The sequence below is a fragment of the Pristis pectinata genome, chromosome 8, assembly GCF_009764475.1.
Source record: "Pristis pectinata isolate sPriPec2 chromosome 8, sPriPec2.1.pri, whole genome shotgun sequence".
Classification (NCBI taxonomy): Eukaryota; Metazoa; Chordata; class Chondrichthyes; order Rhinopristiformes; family Pristidae; genus Pristis; species Pristis pectinata.
Window position 1 is genome coordinate 4,055,912 of NC_067412.1, and position 15,935 is coordinate 4,071,846.

Consider the following 15,935-nt stretch of genomic DNA (forward strand, 5'->3'; position numbering starts at 1 on the left):
TGGAGCTAGTTGAATGTTTACTGTGCTATAACCATTGGATGGTTCTGTTAATAGAATATAGAACACTACAGCACAGTACAGGCCCTTTGGCCCACAATGTTGTGCCGACATTTTATCCTGCTCTAAGATCTATCTAACCCTTCCCTCCCACATAGCCCCCCCATTTCTCTATCATTCATGTGTCTATCTAAGAGTCTCTTAAATACCCCTAATGTATCTGTCCCCACAACCTCTGCCAGCAGTGCGTTCCACACACCCACCACTCTCTGTGTAAAAAAAAACTTACCCCTGACATCCCCCTATACCTTCCTCCAATCACCTTTAAAATTACGTCCTCTCGTGTTAGCCATTGTCACCCTGGGAAAAAGTCTCTGACTTTCCACTGGATCTATGCCTCTTATCATCTTGTACACCTCATCTGTTGACGGGTGTATGGAACCATAAATGGATTAACCAAAAGAAACTGTTCCCAATAGTAGATGGTTCAAGGACTAGGGGACACCAAGTGACTGGTAAAAGTTTCAGGGATGTTATGAGAGGAAAACTATTTCAATGCTAAAAATGGTTGTAACCTAGAATGGTCTGATGATATAGATATAAATATGGCTTTCTAAAAGGAATTGGATAAATAGTTGAAGGTAAGTTTTCAGAGCTGTGGAGAAAGATGAGTGGGGGCTGACTATGTTGGTATACGAAAAGCCTGGCACAGACTCAATTAGCTGAATGGCCTTGGTGGAGATGTTTGAATTTAAGACACTTAAGACACAAATATCGAAGAAGAAAGTTGTGTTTAACTGCTTGTCTTTTCCTGCCCACAGACACTTGCTATGTGTTATCATTTGCCATAATTATGCTGAATACAAGTTTGCATAATCCCAACGTGAGGGACAAACCTGCTGTTGAAAGATTTATATCCATGAACCGAGGCATCAATGAAGGTGGGGACCTTCCAGAAGAGTTACTCAGGGTGAGTGTTTAATTAAAGCATTTTTCCCTTTTTGCCCCAATAAAAAGCCATGAGGTGGGGTGGATGTTAGGGAAGTGTGTTCCGTGAATCAAAGTTGTTTCCTCTGTCAGCACAGCTGGGTTAGCAGTGCTCAGACCACCTGAATCTGGTCATTTGTTCAATCGATACCACAAGATTTATTGCTTAATATGGGCTAATCTTTCAGTACACGTTGTAGGGGCATCTTTCGATGCAGTTTTAAACTGAGGCCCTAACGTCTTGGTTGTTTGTAAAAACAACAAAATCTTCTTGCACCTCTTTGGAGAAGAGCAGGGAGTTGTCCTGACCAGCGTTGATTCCTTAAAAAAAAACTAACTGGTCATTTTATCTCATTACCTGTGTGTGGGACCTAGCAATGCCTGGTATGGCTATGACGCTTACCTGAGCTATGACTATAATTAATTGCATAGGAAGTAATTAGAAATCTCCTGAGCACTTGAGGCATTTTAAATACACAGTTAAAAGTCCTAAAAAGAAGTGAGTTCCAATTGAAATGTTTTGGCTGTTTTACCAGTGAACAACGCAAGAAAAAGCGTAAAGAATACTTACAAAGAATGTCCCAGCACTGAGGTTCTACACATCAGGAAAGGCTGCCTGGGAGCCTTTGGTGGAGACAAGGTTAAGAGTTCGCCTGATCGAGGTCTTTAAGATGACAAAGGGGCTTGATAGGGTAGACACAGAGAAGATGGAATAGAACTCATGGAAATTACGACACTGAGACCACGTGGCCCATTGCTAGCTGCAAAAGATACCTTGTCTGATCCTACTTTCAGCAGTGGGTCTGTAGCCTTCCTTGCTGGTCACAGTTCTTCAAATACACTTTCAAGTACTTTTTAAATATAAGATTTCCAAACCTCCTTCACCCTCCTGCTTAATTTATTTTCCTTCTCTCTTCCACCAATTATTTAAAACCTGTGTTCCCTGGTTTCTTTGACCCCTCAGCTAAGGGAACTAGGTCCTTCATATTTACTAGGTTCTTCATATTTACTGGTCATTTTAATTTTGTACGCTTCAATTAATTGTGTCCTCAGCCACCTCACTTCCATTTTTAAAAAAAAGCAACCCCAGTCTCTCCAACTTTTCCTCATATAGCTTTTTTTTTTCACAGTCCTGGCAACATCCTTGTAAATCTCACCTGCACGTCTCCAGCGCAACCACATCTCTCCTCCGTAATGTGGTGACCAGAACTGCAGAAAGTACTCGAGCCGTGGTGTAACTAGTGTTGTATAACTCCCTGTGCCTCTGCTTATAAAGGAAAGCGTATTTATACTATTATTTTGCCATCTTATTTACCCGTTCTGCTACATGCAAGGATTTGTGGACGTGCACTCAAAGGTCCCTTTCTTCCTCCACACTCCCCCATTTATCGTAAATTCCATTGCCTTCTTGCACTAACCCAGCTGCATTACCTCGCACTTCTCTGGATTAAATCCCATTTACCACTTTTCTGTCCAGTTGACCATCAATCTAGATCTTGCTGCAATCTAAAGCACTCTCCACTGTTGAGCATCGATCCAGTTCTTGTATCATCTGAAAACTATTGTGCTTCTACATCTTGGACTAAATCATTACTTTTTGCCCCTTGCTTTATAATAGCATGAAGTACTGAGCTCTACAGAGTCCCACTGGTAGCAGCCTACCAATTGCAAAAGCACCCGTCCACCATTATCATTTGTGTCCTGTCACTGAGCCAGTTTTGGATCCAGTTTGCTCCTTCTCCTTGGATCCTTTGGTTTTTGCTTGCTTTGAGCAGTCTGCCATGTTCAATCTCTCAGAAACCCTTGTTTCAGTGCATGTAGGCTACCTAAGCACAGATAGAGAGTGTCTGTTTCCTGTGGTAGGGGTGTATCAAACTCCAGGGGATAGGTTTAAGGTGAGAGCCTCCTTGGTTCCTTTAACAAGTCAGTGTAGTTGGTTGGATAGGACCTTCCCTTAGCAAAGCTGTACTGATTGTTCCCTGATCTGATAGAGGTGTATAAGATGATAAGACGCATTGATCATGTGGATAGTCAGAGGCTTTTCCCGAGGGCTGAAATGGTGGCCACAAGAGGACACAGGTTTAAGGTGCTGGGGAGTAGGTACAGAGGAGATGTCAGGGGTAAGTTTTTTACTCAGAGAGTGGTGAGCGTGTGGAATGGGCTGCCTGCAACGGTGGTGGAGGTGGATATGATAGGGTCGTTTAAGAGACTTTTGGATAGGTACATGGAGCTTAGAAAAATAGAGGGCTATCGGTAAGCCTAATAATTTCTAGGGTAGGGACATGTTTGGCACAGCTTTGTGGGCCGAAGGGCCTGTATTGTGCTGTAGGTTTTCTATGTTTCTATCTATCTGTGACTTTCTAAATGGAAGGTTTGTACTGTCCTTTTAGAGTGTTCATTACTGTAAATAAAGGCTAGTTAGTTTAACAACTCCTGTTATGAGTCCTGTTTTAAACAATGTTATGATGTTAGCAGCCCTCCAATCCTCTGGCACCACTTCTGTGCAAGAGATCAGGGCTGGAGGTTATAATAATGGTTAGGCACGTCTAAATCTGCAAGACATTCCTTCTTTATAAAGAGGGAACGTGGAAATCGCTCCCATAATGAGAAATTAACGTGTCTGTTCAGTTTCCTCTAAATACACAAAGGGTTAGAAAGACATGTTGAGGGGGCCTTGGGTGGAACTTGGAACCCTGATGTGGACTGGAGGGGCTGTGTCGGCTATTTCTGTGTTTTAAGTTAATTTAAATGGTATTTTATTCATTAGTTTTGTGCTAATCTCTTTCCCATCTCTCTGCAGAACTTGTACGATAGTATTAAGAATGAGCCTTTCAAAATCCCTGAAGACGATGGGAATGATTTGACCCACACGTTCTTTAACCCTGACCGCGAAGGCTGGCTACTAAAATTAGGTTAGTTTGGCCTGTTGTATTCAAATACTGTGTAAAAGGGCATTTAAAGGATGTTACCCAAGTTGATGCCAGGACTGGTGGTACCACTGTAACAGGCTGGGGGGTGTTTGTAGTGAGTGTAGTGGGCTGCATTTTTGCCACTGAGGCTTCTGCACATAATGTAGGCTGATGTTCCAGTGCAGTAGCGAGGGAGCCCGGCACTGCTGGGGCATCCTTCACACTAAGATGTTGAACTAAGCCTGTCTGCACTTTTGGAAGTCAAAGATCTTGTCTTCTGTCCTGGCTAGCTTTTAGCCCTCAAGGAACATTACTAAGTCAAAGATTTTTGGGCATTATTTCACTTTGTGGGATCTTGCTGTGCACTGACTGTCCCGTCCCCCTCATTACCATAAGACCATAGTAGCAGAATTAGGCCATTTGACCCATTGAGTCTGATCTGCCATTCAATCATGGCTAATTTTTTTTTTTCAACCCCTTTCTCCTGCCTTCTCCCCGTAACCTTCAATTCCCATTACAACGATGCCTAAACTTCAGAAGGTATTTCAGTGCATGTTATAGAAATGTTATAGAAATTGCAAGTCTTTTATACTCCCTTACGTAAATTCCAGTAAGGTTTGTCTTTTATGCAGGGGTCGAGTTCTCTGACTGTTTGTGCCTCCCAGTGCCACAGTGCTGTCTGTTGGTTTCTGGGGGCAGGATGTTGTGAGCTGGTGTGCTGTGGAGTTTAGGTTTACCCTGTGAGCTCCTGTCTTCATGCTTTAGCTGTGCTGCTGGGATAAGCTTACAGAGTCATAGAGCCATTCGGCACGGAAACAGGCCCTTTGGCCCGTCTCCTCCATGCTGACATTGCCTTACATGAAGGGCAAGAGCAAACCATCAGGCAAGCTCTGGCCACTGAAGCTGCCTTGGTAGAATCCTGGGATCCAGAAAACATTTAAAACTGAGGTGAATTTACAGAGCTCTTATTCTGACATCTTGACTTCCTTCTGAGATTCCCCACTTCACAGAATCCAATCTTTGCCTGTTTTATTCAAGAAACAGCTCTGAGTACTGGATACAGCAAGTGCCGTGGGACTGACAATATCCCAGCTGCAGGACTGAAGACCTGCAGTGTAAAGCTGTCTCTAGCCAATCTATTCCAATACAATTACAACACTGGCATCTACCTGAACATGTGAAAAATTGCCCAGTTTTGTCCTGCTCACAAGAAGTAGGATGAATCTAATTCGGCTAATTACCACCCAATTAGTCTACTTCCAATTATCAGTGAAGTAATGGGAAGTGTTGTCGACAGTGGGTCAAAAAGCCAAGGTTCCGAGATGAGACTGCCTGTCCTTGAGGTTAAGGCAGGATTTGACTGACTATGGCTTCCAGGAGCCCTGGTAAAACTGGTCATCAAGGAGAAATCACTCCAGTGGTTGGAGTCATACCAGCCCCAGGCGTCACTGCAGGAGTTCTTCAGGGCAGTGACCTAGGCCAAACCATCTTCAGGGCAGTGACCTAGGCCAGACCATCTTCAGCTGCTTCATCATAATTGGTAAATTGGTTTATTATTGTCACTTGTACCGAGGTACAGTGGAAAACTTATTTTGCATACCGATTGTACAGGTCAATTCATTACACTGCATCGAGGTAGTACAAAGTAAAACAGTGACAGAATACAGTAAGTGTTACAGCTACAGAGAAAGTGCAGTGCAGGTAGACAATAAGGTGTAAGGCCATAACAAGGTAGACTGTGAGGTCAAGAGTCCATCTCAGGGGAACTGTTCCATTGTCTTATCACAGTGGGATAAAAGCTGTCCTTGAGCCTGGTGGTATGTGCTTTCAGGCTTTTGTATCTTCTGGGGATGTTTCCTGATGATTGCACAATGTTTGGTTCCATTCACAACTCCACGGCAAATGAAGCGTCCATGCCTGCAAGCACCAAGACGTGGGTGACATTTGGGCATTAACCGATACCTGGCAAGTAACATTTGCACCTCAAATGTGGTGGGCAGGGTCCGTTTCCCACATGAGAAAGTCCAACTACCTACCCTCGATGCTCAATGGCTTTACTGTCTCTGGGTTCCCCTCCATCAACACCGTGGGTGTCACCATTGACCAGAAACCCATCCGGACCAGCTACATAAATATTGTGTCCATAGAGCAGCTGAGATTCTCTGGGTATCCTTGAGCAGGTGACTCACCTCCTTACGTCCCAAAGCCTTTTCACATCTGCAAGGCACAATTTCAATTGTGGTGAAGTAGTTGTCGCTTGCCTGGCTGAGTGCAGTTCAAAGTAATCTCGCCACCATCCAAGACAAAGCAGCCCACTCAATTGGCATTCATTTCAAGAGGAATAGCGTATAAAAGTAAGGATGTGTTGATGAGGCTCTATGGGGCACTGGTGAGACCTCATTTGGAATACTGTGTGCAGTTTTAGGCCACTTATCTTAGGAAGGATGTGCTGATGTTGGAGAGGGTTCAGAGAAGATTCTCGAAATGCAAGGGCTTACATACGAGGGGCGTTTGTCGGCTCTTGGACTGTATTCATTTGAGTACAGAAGAATGGGATGGGACCTCATAGAAACATTTTGAATGTTGAAAGGATTGGACAGAGTAGATGTGGCTGAGTTGTTTCCCTTGGTGGGTGAGTCCAGGACAAGAGGGCACAGTTTTAAGAATTAGAGGGTACCCATTTAAAACAGAGATGAAAAGAAATTTCTTTAGCCAGAGGGTCGTGGATGTATGGAATTCGTTACCACATACAGCTGTGGAGGCCTGATCATTGGGGGTGTTTAAGGCAGAGATTGATAAGTATCTAATTAGTCAGGGTATCAAGGGATATGGGGAGAAGGCTGGGAATTGGTGCTAGATGGGAGAATAGTTTAGCTCATGGTGAAGTGGCGGAGCAGACTCGATGGGCCGAATGGCCTACTTCTGCTCCTTTGTCTTGTGATCTTGGCAGCACTACCGAACTCCTGAAGAATAAATGATGCATTGGGTGCATTCCCTTCTGGTCGCCCCATTACAGGAAGGATGTAGAGGCTTTGGAGTGGGTGCAGACGAGCTTTACCAGGATGCTGCTTGGATTAGAGGGCATGTGCTATGAGGAGAGGTTGGACAAACTTGGGTTGTTTCCTCTGGAGTGGCGGAGGCTGAAGGGAGACCTGATAAAGGTTTATAAGATTATGAGAGGCATGGATAAATTAGACAGCTGGTATCTTTTTCTCAGGGTTAAAATATCAAATACTAGAGGGCGTGTATTTAAGGTGCCGGGGGCAAGTGCACAAAGGAGATGTGCAGAGCAAGTGTATTTTTACACAGAGAGCGGTGGGTGCCTGGAATGTGCTGCCAGGGGTGGGGGTGGAGGCAGATACGATAGAGGCGTTTAAGAGGCTCTTAGTAGGCACATGGATGTGCAGAGAATGGAGGGATGTGGACATTGTGCAGGCAGAAGAGATTAGTTTAGTTAGGCTTTTAATTACTAGTTTAATTAGTTTGGCACAGCATTGTGGGCCGACGGGTCTGTTCCTGAGTAAGGTAAATTAGAAATATCACCATTTCCTACTGCTGCTGGTTTGGAACTCTGGAACCTCCTAACGACTTGCACTGAGGGAGACTTTCAGCAGGAGTGCAGCATTCAAGAAACTGGTCATTAGCACCTTTTCTATGGTGAATAAGCAATGAATACTGGTTTTGCCAGTGACATCTACCCATGAATAAATGTTGCCTCTGCACAATTTTGAAGCACCTGTTAAGACTCAGTCAAAGCTCAAAGATAAGTTTAACTGCCTTAGAAGCCAGCCACCAGTTTGCAATATGCAAAGTTAAGATGTATTTTTAAGCAGCAACATATATTTTTCTAAGGTTTGCATTTCTAGTTGATCTATTTTGAACTGGGGTGATTCTAATCAAACTGGAGTGAAAAGTGCCCTTAAGTTTTACCCTGTACTTAAACTTTCCCTTGGTAAAATCAGACCTGATGGACCCAGTAATGAGCAAATGTCATCCATTTCTCTGCACGCTGGAAGCAGATTAGGTGTTCGGGTTTGGCTATTGTCTCATCATGATGGCCTGTGCTCCACAGTGTGGGTGAAATTATTTTTTGCCATTGGACAAGAGAAAGCACTGAATCGTTTGTTTTACACCATGCCAATTGCTGCTTGTGCAGTGCCTAGGTCCAGCAAAGATGGGTTTCACCCCATGTCTCATGACAATTATGTGGCTTGCTGTAGTACAATTTTACAGATCTGCGAGATGTAAGGAGGGATGCCAAGTGTGGTTCCGTATCCGACAATGTAATATGCAGAACAAGACATTATTGGGGTTAAAAACAAACAAACTGCTGGAGGAATTCAGTGGGTCAGGCAGCATCTGTGGAGGGAAATGGACAGCCTGACTCTATTTCTCCATAGTTTGCTCCATATTCCAGCATCTGCAGTCCCTTGTGTCTCCATTTTACTACATTACAGGATGGGTTGGTTGAGGCTCAGTAATACAACCATTGGAGTCAGAATGTTGGGGGTTCCTATCTCACCAGAGACTCAGCACAAACAGCCCAGGGTGAAGCTCCGCTGCTGTACTGAACGAGTGGTGGTTGTTTCAGGTGTGATCTTTCAAATTAAGCAGAATCCTTTCTGATCTCTGAGTGGACGTGAAAAATCTTTCATGACTGTTTTGACCAATATTTTGCCTCTGATCAGCATGTTTAGTAACCTAGTCTGACCCTTGTCACTTTGCTGTTTGTGAGATCTTCCTGTGGACAAATTGTCTGCAGTGTTTTCTACATTACAAACAGTGACTACCCTTCAAAAAAAATATTTCATTGGTTGAAAAAGCACTTGGGAGTGTCTTAAATGGGATGTAGAAGATGCCACAAAAGTGAGTGTTTTTCTTCATTGCCCATCTTTACCCAATAGAAGTTTTAGTCTTGCCCTTGTGTGAGGGTGTGGAACTTGGAAGAAATGTTACTGCAGCCTTCATTTTGTTCCATTAGTTGATCAGGACTTTTGTTGGTTAGAAGAAGTTATGTAGAGCTGTGTGTAAACACGGTATTCTTCCCACACTCTGCTAGTATGCGAATCCCACACTTCAATAATGGTGATTTAATATTAAATATTGGGGCTGGAATCTCATTCACAAAATTGCACATTAACCACTCGACTTAATTTGTATTTCTGGCCATGATACTGAAGCTTGTTGTGGTTCAAGCTTTTCAACTTCCTATATAGGAAACAGATGGCACCCTAAAAAATTATAATTTGTGCATGTCTTTATTTTTCTTGCATTACTTGTGATTTTCCTATTGGTTTGTGTGTTTGTTTGCTGTGGCTTTTTTTTATAAAATTTGCTTAAATGTGACTTCTTGTTTTCCTCATGGCCTTTGACCTGTCACCTTTCTGTTCTCTGACTGGCTGTCTCTGCTTATTCTGCATTAGGAGGTACGTACCCGAAGATCTTCCAGATCCTCAAGTCTGTTGCTTCACTTTTGTTTTCTCCTCCTTTTGTTGCTTTGAAAAGCAAGAAAGTATTGTGGTGAGGTGCCTCCTGCAATTGCCTTCAACTTGTCTGGTTGTAGTTTCCATGTTAACTCTGTAGTCCTTTCTGCTGCATTCCTGCAGTATTTCCCAAGGCTTGGTGATGCATTCATTAGTGAGATGCACAATCTTTGAAACATTTTCCTCTTGGCAGTCACCAGACAAAACCAGTGAAATGCTTGTGTGCTTTGCAATCACCTATTCCTGTGCTCTTGTACTAACTCGTGTTAATAGTGTGCCAGAACCGTGGCTAAGTGTGTTAACCAGACAACATGGGCATCACACATGTTATTCCCATTTGGCACCAACGAGGGTGATAGTCAGGGGAACAGTACATGAGAGAGTGAGAAAACCGGAGTTTAAAAAAAATTGTACGGTCCCTCTACTGCATTCAGTAACTTGCAGCAGGCACTTCACACAATTGTTTGCTCTTTGACAATTCTTTCAGCTTGAATGTTGAAATGCAGAGTTAACTTATAGCCACAACTGGTAGTCTTCAGAATTAAAGTCGCCAGTACAATGAGCCTTAACATTGTAACCAGCTGTTTTCTATTCCACTAAAGCTAATTCAGGCCCTGCCTAATTAACCACCATCAAAAAACGCTTGCTGACAGATCTTGCTGGTGAAGAAGTGTTAATAGCTTTATAGAACACCTACCGTATCTCACTTTACCTAACAGAAAAATAAGTATGTCAAATAGATCCACTGAATAAACTTATTTAATTTGCTTGTTACTCTGGAAGTGGATTAGGACATTGTGCATTAGTCCTAGGCTCATTGAGATTCATCAGAGCATTGTTTGTCTTTGAGGAAGTTGCTGTTTCATTACGTCTAGATTGTAAACAGCTTTCCCATATTTTACTTTCAACAGTCAGATTTCTGCCTGTTAGGTTGGAGTCTTGCTGAGAATTTAAACGTCATTTGAACAGCATGTGGGCTGGTGCACAAAATCTTTGGGTTGATAAATAACAAGGGGGAAAAAATGTTGTATTAAACTCTTAAATGGCGGGTTGGACAGTGGGAATAACATCAGCTCCTGCCTCACACTTGGAGAGAGGGTTAGCGACATTGGACAGGATACTTTGGGTATGTGGTGAGCCAAGAGAAACTGGGAGGGTTCTCCTTGGAGCAGGGAAAGGTTTAGTAAAGGTGCTCAAAGAGTGTTCATGTAAACGCTGTTTCACCTGGAAATTTCAGTGGGCAGAAGGTACTGAATTAAGATAATTACTGGAAAGGCTAGGAGGTGTATGGGTGAATGTTTTTATGCTAAAAGTAAATGCAATGCCTGAAAGGGTAGAGGTATAGAGAGATGCAGCATGGAAACGGGCCCTCCATATCAATCTGCATCGACCATCAACCACTCATTTACATTAATTCTACATTAATCCCATTTCATTCTCCCCACATTCCCATCAACTCCCCCCAGATTCCACCCCTCACTCACACACTGGGGGCAATTTACAGCGGCCAATTAGCCTACCGACCCGTGCATCTTTGGGACGTGGGAGGGAACCGGAGCACCCATGGGGGAAACTCGCGCAGTCACAGAGAACGTGCAAGCTCCACACAGCGCTCGCGGTCAGGACTGAACCCGGCTGTGTTGCCCATTCACTGTCAACAATCAGAAGTGAATTACAAAAGGGCTGTGGGAAAGAGCAGGGGTGTGGGCTCTTCAGAGATTGAGCATGTGCCATTCCCCATGCTGAGGTATTCCATGTTTCCAGATATGTAAATGATTGCCCTGCTTAAGTTATCTAGTTTAGGAATTGTTTATCCCCAGCTCTGCTCTGAGACACAGAGAGTTGAAAATGTCCTGACTCTGAGCAAAGGATTTGGGGAGGGGTGGTGAGGACGATGTGGAAGGCAGGGATATAGAGTGTAATCACTGGTGCTGGATCATTTGTCTGCATTCCCCTCTGAAGTGCAGCTCACTGACCTTGTTTTGTTTCTTTAATGATCAGAATCGATCAGGTCAAATCACCATTTGCCTTGTTACAAAATGGCTGCAGATGTTGGTAGACGAAATGAGATTCAAAATTTTTAAAAAATTACATGGAAAGAGACTTTTAGAAAAGTTTAATTGAAGATCTACTACTAGTTGGACACTCTAAAACACCTTGGGGTTTGAATTAGTTTCAGCTGTTGTGACCATCCTTCGCAGAGCTAAGTGAGCCATATGAGAAAGAAATCAAGCTTCATTCCAGGGAAAGACAGCTCATTCCTGCATTTGCAAGTTTATTTGCTTGTCTGCACTTTGTGTGAGAATTGAGGGGAGATAAATAGCAGGATACCACAGAGGATCACTTGAGGACTTAAACAGATGGAACTCTAGAGCAAGAATTCTTGAACTTTTAAATAATGTGCGGGTGGATTATATTAGTCATCTTTAATATATACAGAAAGTGTATAAAAGGACAAGCAAGTTCGAAGCCTAGATGCTAATTTTTTTTTCCTTTTCAAAACTTGCCCACTTTAGGAGGAAGAGTAAAAACATGGAAAAGACGATGGTTCATTCTCACAGACAATTGTCTCTATTACTTTGAATACACAACAGTAAGTGTTCTAGCAGCCTGCCACCTGAGTTTGTGGAGCTTTAATTTTAAATGTCTTTATAAGGAAGCTACATTCTTTCATTGATTTAATTGCCAAAGGGTGATTAAATATTTAATGCGTGTTATATTTTATGGGGATGAATCAGCACTATCAAAGGAGAATACAAACTGATTTACTACTCAGTTACAGGCTGTAGATTTGTTGCTCAAACTTGTACACTGGTGTTGGTCTCACCTATAGAGAACGACTAGTGCTGGCATTGCTGGGTTTGACCAGCTTGTTACTGGGTTCGTTGTTGGGTATGGAGAGAGTCCTGTGAGCAGCCCACCACTGGGCCTGAAGTGGCTGAGTGAGTGCTGTGGGATCATGGTACTGGTGATTGCAATTGCATATCAAGTTGCCAACATCAATATTTTTTAACCACAGGACAAAGAACCGCGAGGAATAATTCCTTTGGAGAATCTCAGCATCCGGGAAGTTGAAGATCCAAGAAAGCCCGTGAGTAATTTTAATTTATTTCATGCTATTGAGTTGTGAGTGATGTGTCATCTGCTGGGCAGTGAAAAAATTTGGGAAAACCCTTTTAGAATATTTCTTGCAATTATTTAAATGTGCTGTGTTGGTCTGTGACACTAGAGGTGAATGGATTTCGAACTCTTAAGTAGTTATAGCTCTGATAACTGTTACCCCAAGCCCTGGTTTTCTGAGGGCTTCTGTGTTGAGCTCCTGTAAGCAGTGATTCGTGTTTTAATCTATTGATGATCAGGAGCATTAGACAATGGCATGTGCCAATGGTGCAACCACTGACGAACAAAATGGAGAACTTAATCAAAAGAAAGAACAAGAAACCAAAATGTCACACCCCACTTACCTCCACAGTTGCTTATCTCGTTGACCAGGTTGGAGATTTCCCATCTCCTACCTGAACAAATGTGAAAGAGCCACTCAGACTCGGCAAGAAAACTCCACAGTATTGTGAGCATATTGGAAAATTGGAGGAAGTCCCATGATTGCTAGATTGGTTGGGTGGCAGGGCCCATGTCCAGCAACTCACTAACATCAGCAATGTTTCAGTGCAATAACCCAGTGGCTTTTACTTCCCCCTCTCTCTGTCTCACAATGGACCCTAATTCCCAGACACCACCATATCCTATGTTGGGCCACAGCAGATGAAATCAGAATCAGGTTTATTATCACTGACATATGCCGTGAAATGTGTTGTTTTGTGGCAGCAGTACAGCGCAAAGACATAAAACTACTATAAATTACAAAATTAATAAATAGTGTAAAAAATAATGAGGTAGTGTTCATGGACCGTTCAGAAATCTGATGGTGGAGGAGAAGAAGCTGTTCCTGAATCATTGAGTGTGGGTCTTCAGGCTCCTGTACCTCCTCCCCGATGGTAGTACTGAGAAGAGGGTGTGTCCAGGATGGTGAGGGTCTTTAATGATCAATGTCGCCTTCTTGAGGCACCACCTCTTGAAGATGTCCTCAATGGTGGGGAGGGTTGTGCCCGTGATGGAGCTGGCTGAGTCTACAACCCTCTGCAGCCTCTTGCAATCCTGTGCATTGGAGCCTCCATACCAGGCTGTGATGCAACCAGTCAGAATGGTCTCCACCATACATCTGTAGAAATTTGCAAGAGTCTTTGGTGAGATACCAAATCTCCTCAAACTCCTAATGAAGTAGAGCCGCTGGCATGCCTTCTTTGTGATTGCATCAACGTGTTGGGCCCAGGATAGATCCTCTGAGATGTTGACACCCAGGAACTTGAAGCTGCTCACCCTTTCCGCCGCTGACCCCTCAATGAGGACTGGTGCGTGTTCTCCCGACTTCCCCTTCCTGAAGTCCACAATCAGTTCCCTGGTCTTGCTGACGTTGAGTGCGAGGTTGTTGTTGTGACACCGCTCAACCAGCCGATCCATCTCACTCCTGTACACCACCTTGTTGCCACCTGGGATTCTACCGACAACAGTAGGTAGAATTTATAGCTGGTGTTTGAGCTGTGCTTAGCCACACAGTCGTGTCCTTACCCGCTAGTTGTGCATTGTCCAGCAAAAGTTCTGGAGTTTGGGCTGGTCACTTCTCCTTCCCAACACCCCCCTCTTCCTCCTCAAAACATGGGTGCTGAGGCTGATTGTAGCATCCTGACCTAATCAGCTAACTGGGCACAAGCCATTGTTCCCTGGGTAAACTTTGAAACTCCTCAGCAGAGAGTGGAACAGCCAGGTCCCTCATTTTCCACTCTGCAGTTACCCTCAGCAAAGTGCAACATCAAAGCTCATTTAAACAACATTATTCCTTCAATCCATATCTTCTGCTCTCTGAACCCTAACTTCTGGACTTCCCTCCCACGGAAGATCTACTTTTTGGATCGATATGGCTTGGAGGCAGATTTTCTTTGCCAGCACTTCTGCAATAATTTCCATCCCGTGTGCTTGGATATCTGTCCCATCTTGGCCGGTGAACTGGTCTTGATTTAAGCTCCCTCCGCGGTGTTGATTCTTGCTGAGTGAATGTGTCTTGTTTTATGTTTGAGCAATTACTGTTCTGTTGGAAGTTCTGGTGCTTCATAGTTCTGTGAGACACTTTGGGATGATAGTCGATTGGATCCTCGAGGTCTGGCGTGCCGCCTTTAGTGACCTGCTGTTTATCGATGATCTGTGTGGCTCTGACATTGGCTTTTCTCTCCCTACTCCAGAACTGCTTTGAGCTTTTCAATCCCAGCCACAAAGGCCAGGTAATCAAAGCCTGCAAAACGGAAGCTGACGGCCGGGTGGTAGAAGGGAACCACGTTGTGTATCGAATATCAGCACCAACACCAGAGGAGAAGGAAGAGTGGATAAAGTCAATCAAGTACGTGATAAATTGTGGGTGTGTGCTATGGGTGTGCTGTTCCTTTTGGGCCAAGGAAATGGAAAACTCTAGAAAAAGGATCAACTGACACTTGGCAGCCAGAGGAATGTTACAACATAGAATTATTTCAGACTTTACAGATATGTGAGAGGGAAGACATGGTAGGGCTATGGGGAAGGAGCGTTCAGACTGGCTGGCTCTTTCCAAGGCCTGGCAGGGCAGGTCACCATTTCATGCCTTACATTCAGACCGATGCTCCGGTTACACCACTCCCCAGCCTGTCCGCTGTCTGCATTCTGATTCGGCTACCTCACCAGCAAGGCTGGCAGGCTAATTCTGTGCCATTGAAACCACAACCTTGGCCAAGGGCCAAGCACCAGCCATCTTCCTCCAGTCAGGCCGCTGGGCTCCCAGGCCAGTGTGAGGTGTAAAACAGCAGGTCAGCAGTCTGTAAATTTGGGGGGGGGGCCTTGTTGGATTATTTTTACATTTGTTAAATAGTCTGATGGTAAATGGAGGCGGGGGAGAGCTATTTCCTCATCGTGTGGTTAGCAACTTTGTTTAAAAAAAAGTAATTCAGTCAAAGAGGGTGATTGGAATGGGGGTGGTTGTCACAGTTCAGGGGTGTGTGTGTGTGTGGCTCCACGCAAGTGATAAAAGGGTGACATTGCTCCCGACCCAAGCAGCTGACGCGTTCACCGGGCTGGGAGGATGAATCCCCACCTGTGGGCCCAGTAACATAGAATGCATTCTTGTGGGCGGTGCTGGTGACAACTGTGATGGACTAAAGTGTGGGAATGCAAAGTTTAAACCAAAAATTCTAACCAGCCCTTGTAAAACTGTCCACCATAAAAATGCAGTACCTGTACAGAGTAATTTACGTCCAAGCTACCTGGTAAACTTGTGTGTGTCTTATTAACTAAGGATTTTCCAAATACAACTATAATTCCCATGTTGCCATTCACAGCGAGAGACCTCACTCCATGTTTTACATGCGGTCATACTGATAACATTTTTCTTTCACGCGTGTAAAGTCTGAGGTTTTTGCAGAGGTTGAGCCCTCAGTGCCTTAAACTGTGGCCTTTCCTCGTAGCCTTCACAGGACCCACC

General features: G+C 44.0%; 1 protein-coding gene across 1 annotated transcript in view; it reads left to right on the top strand.

Moving 5' to 3' along the window:
• The window catches only part of cyth3a (cytohesin 3a), an 81,744-nt gene that overhangs the window by 62,348 nt on the left and 3,461 nt on the right, over positions 1-15,935 (top strand). The window contains 5 exon segments of the mRNA XM_052022521.1: positions 819-967; positions 3,785-3,896; positions 11,893-11,969; positions 12,396-12,467; positions 14,671-14,825. Coding sequence (XP_051878481.1) covers positions 819-967; positions 3,785-3,896; positions 11,893-11,969; positions 12,396-12,467; positions 14,671-14,825 — 565 coding nt within the window.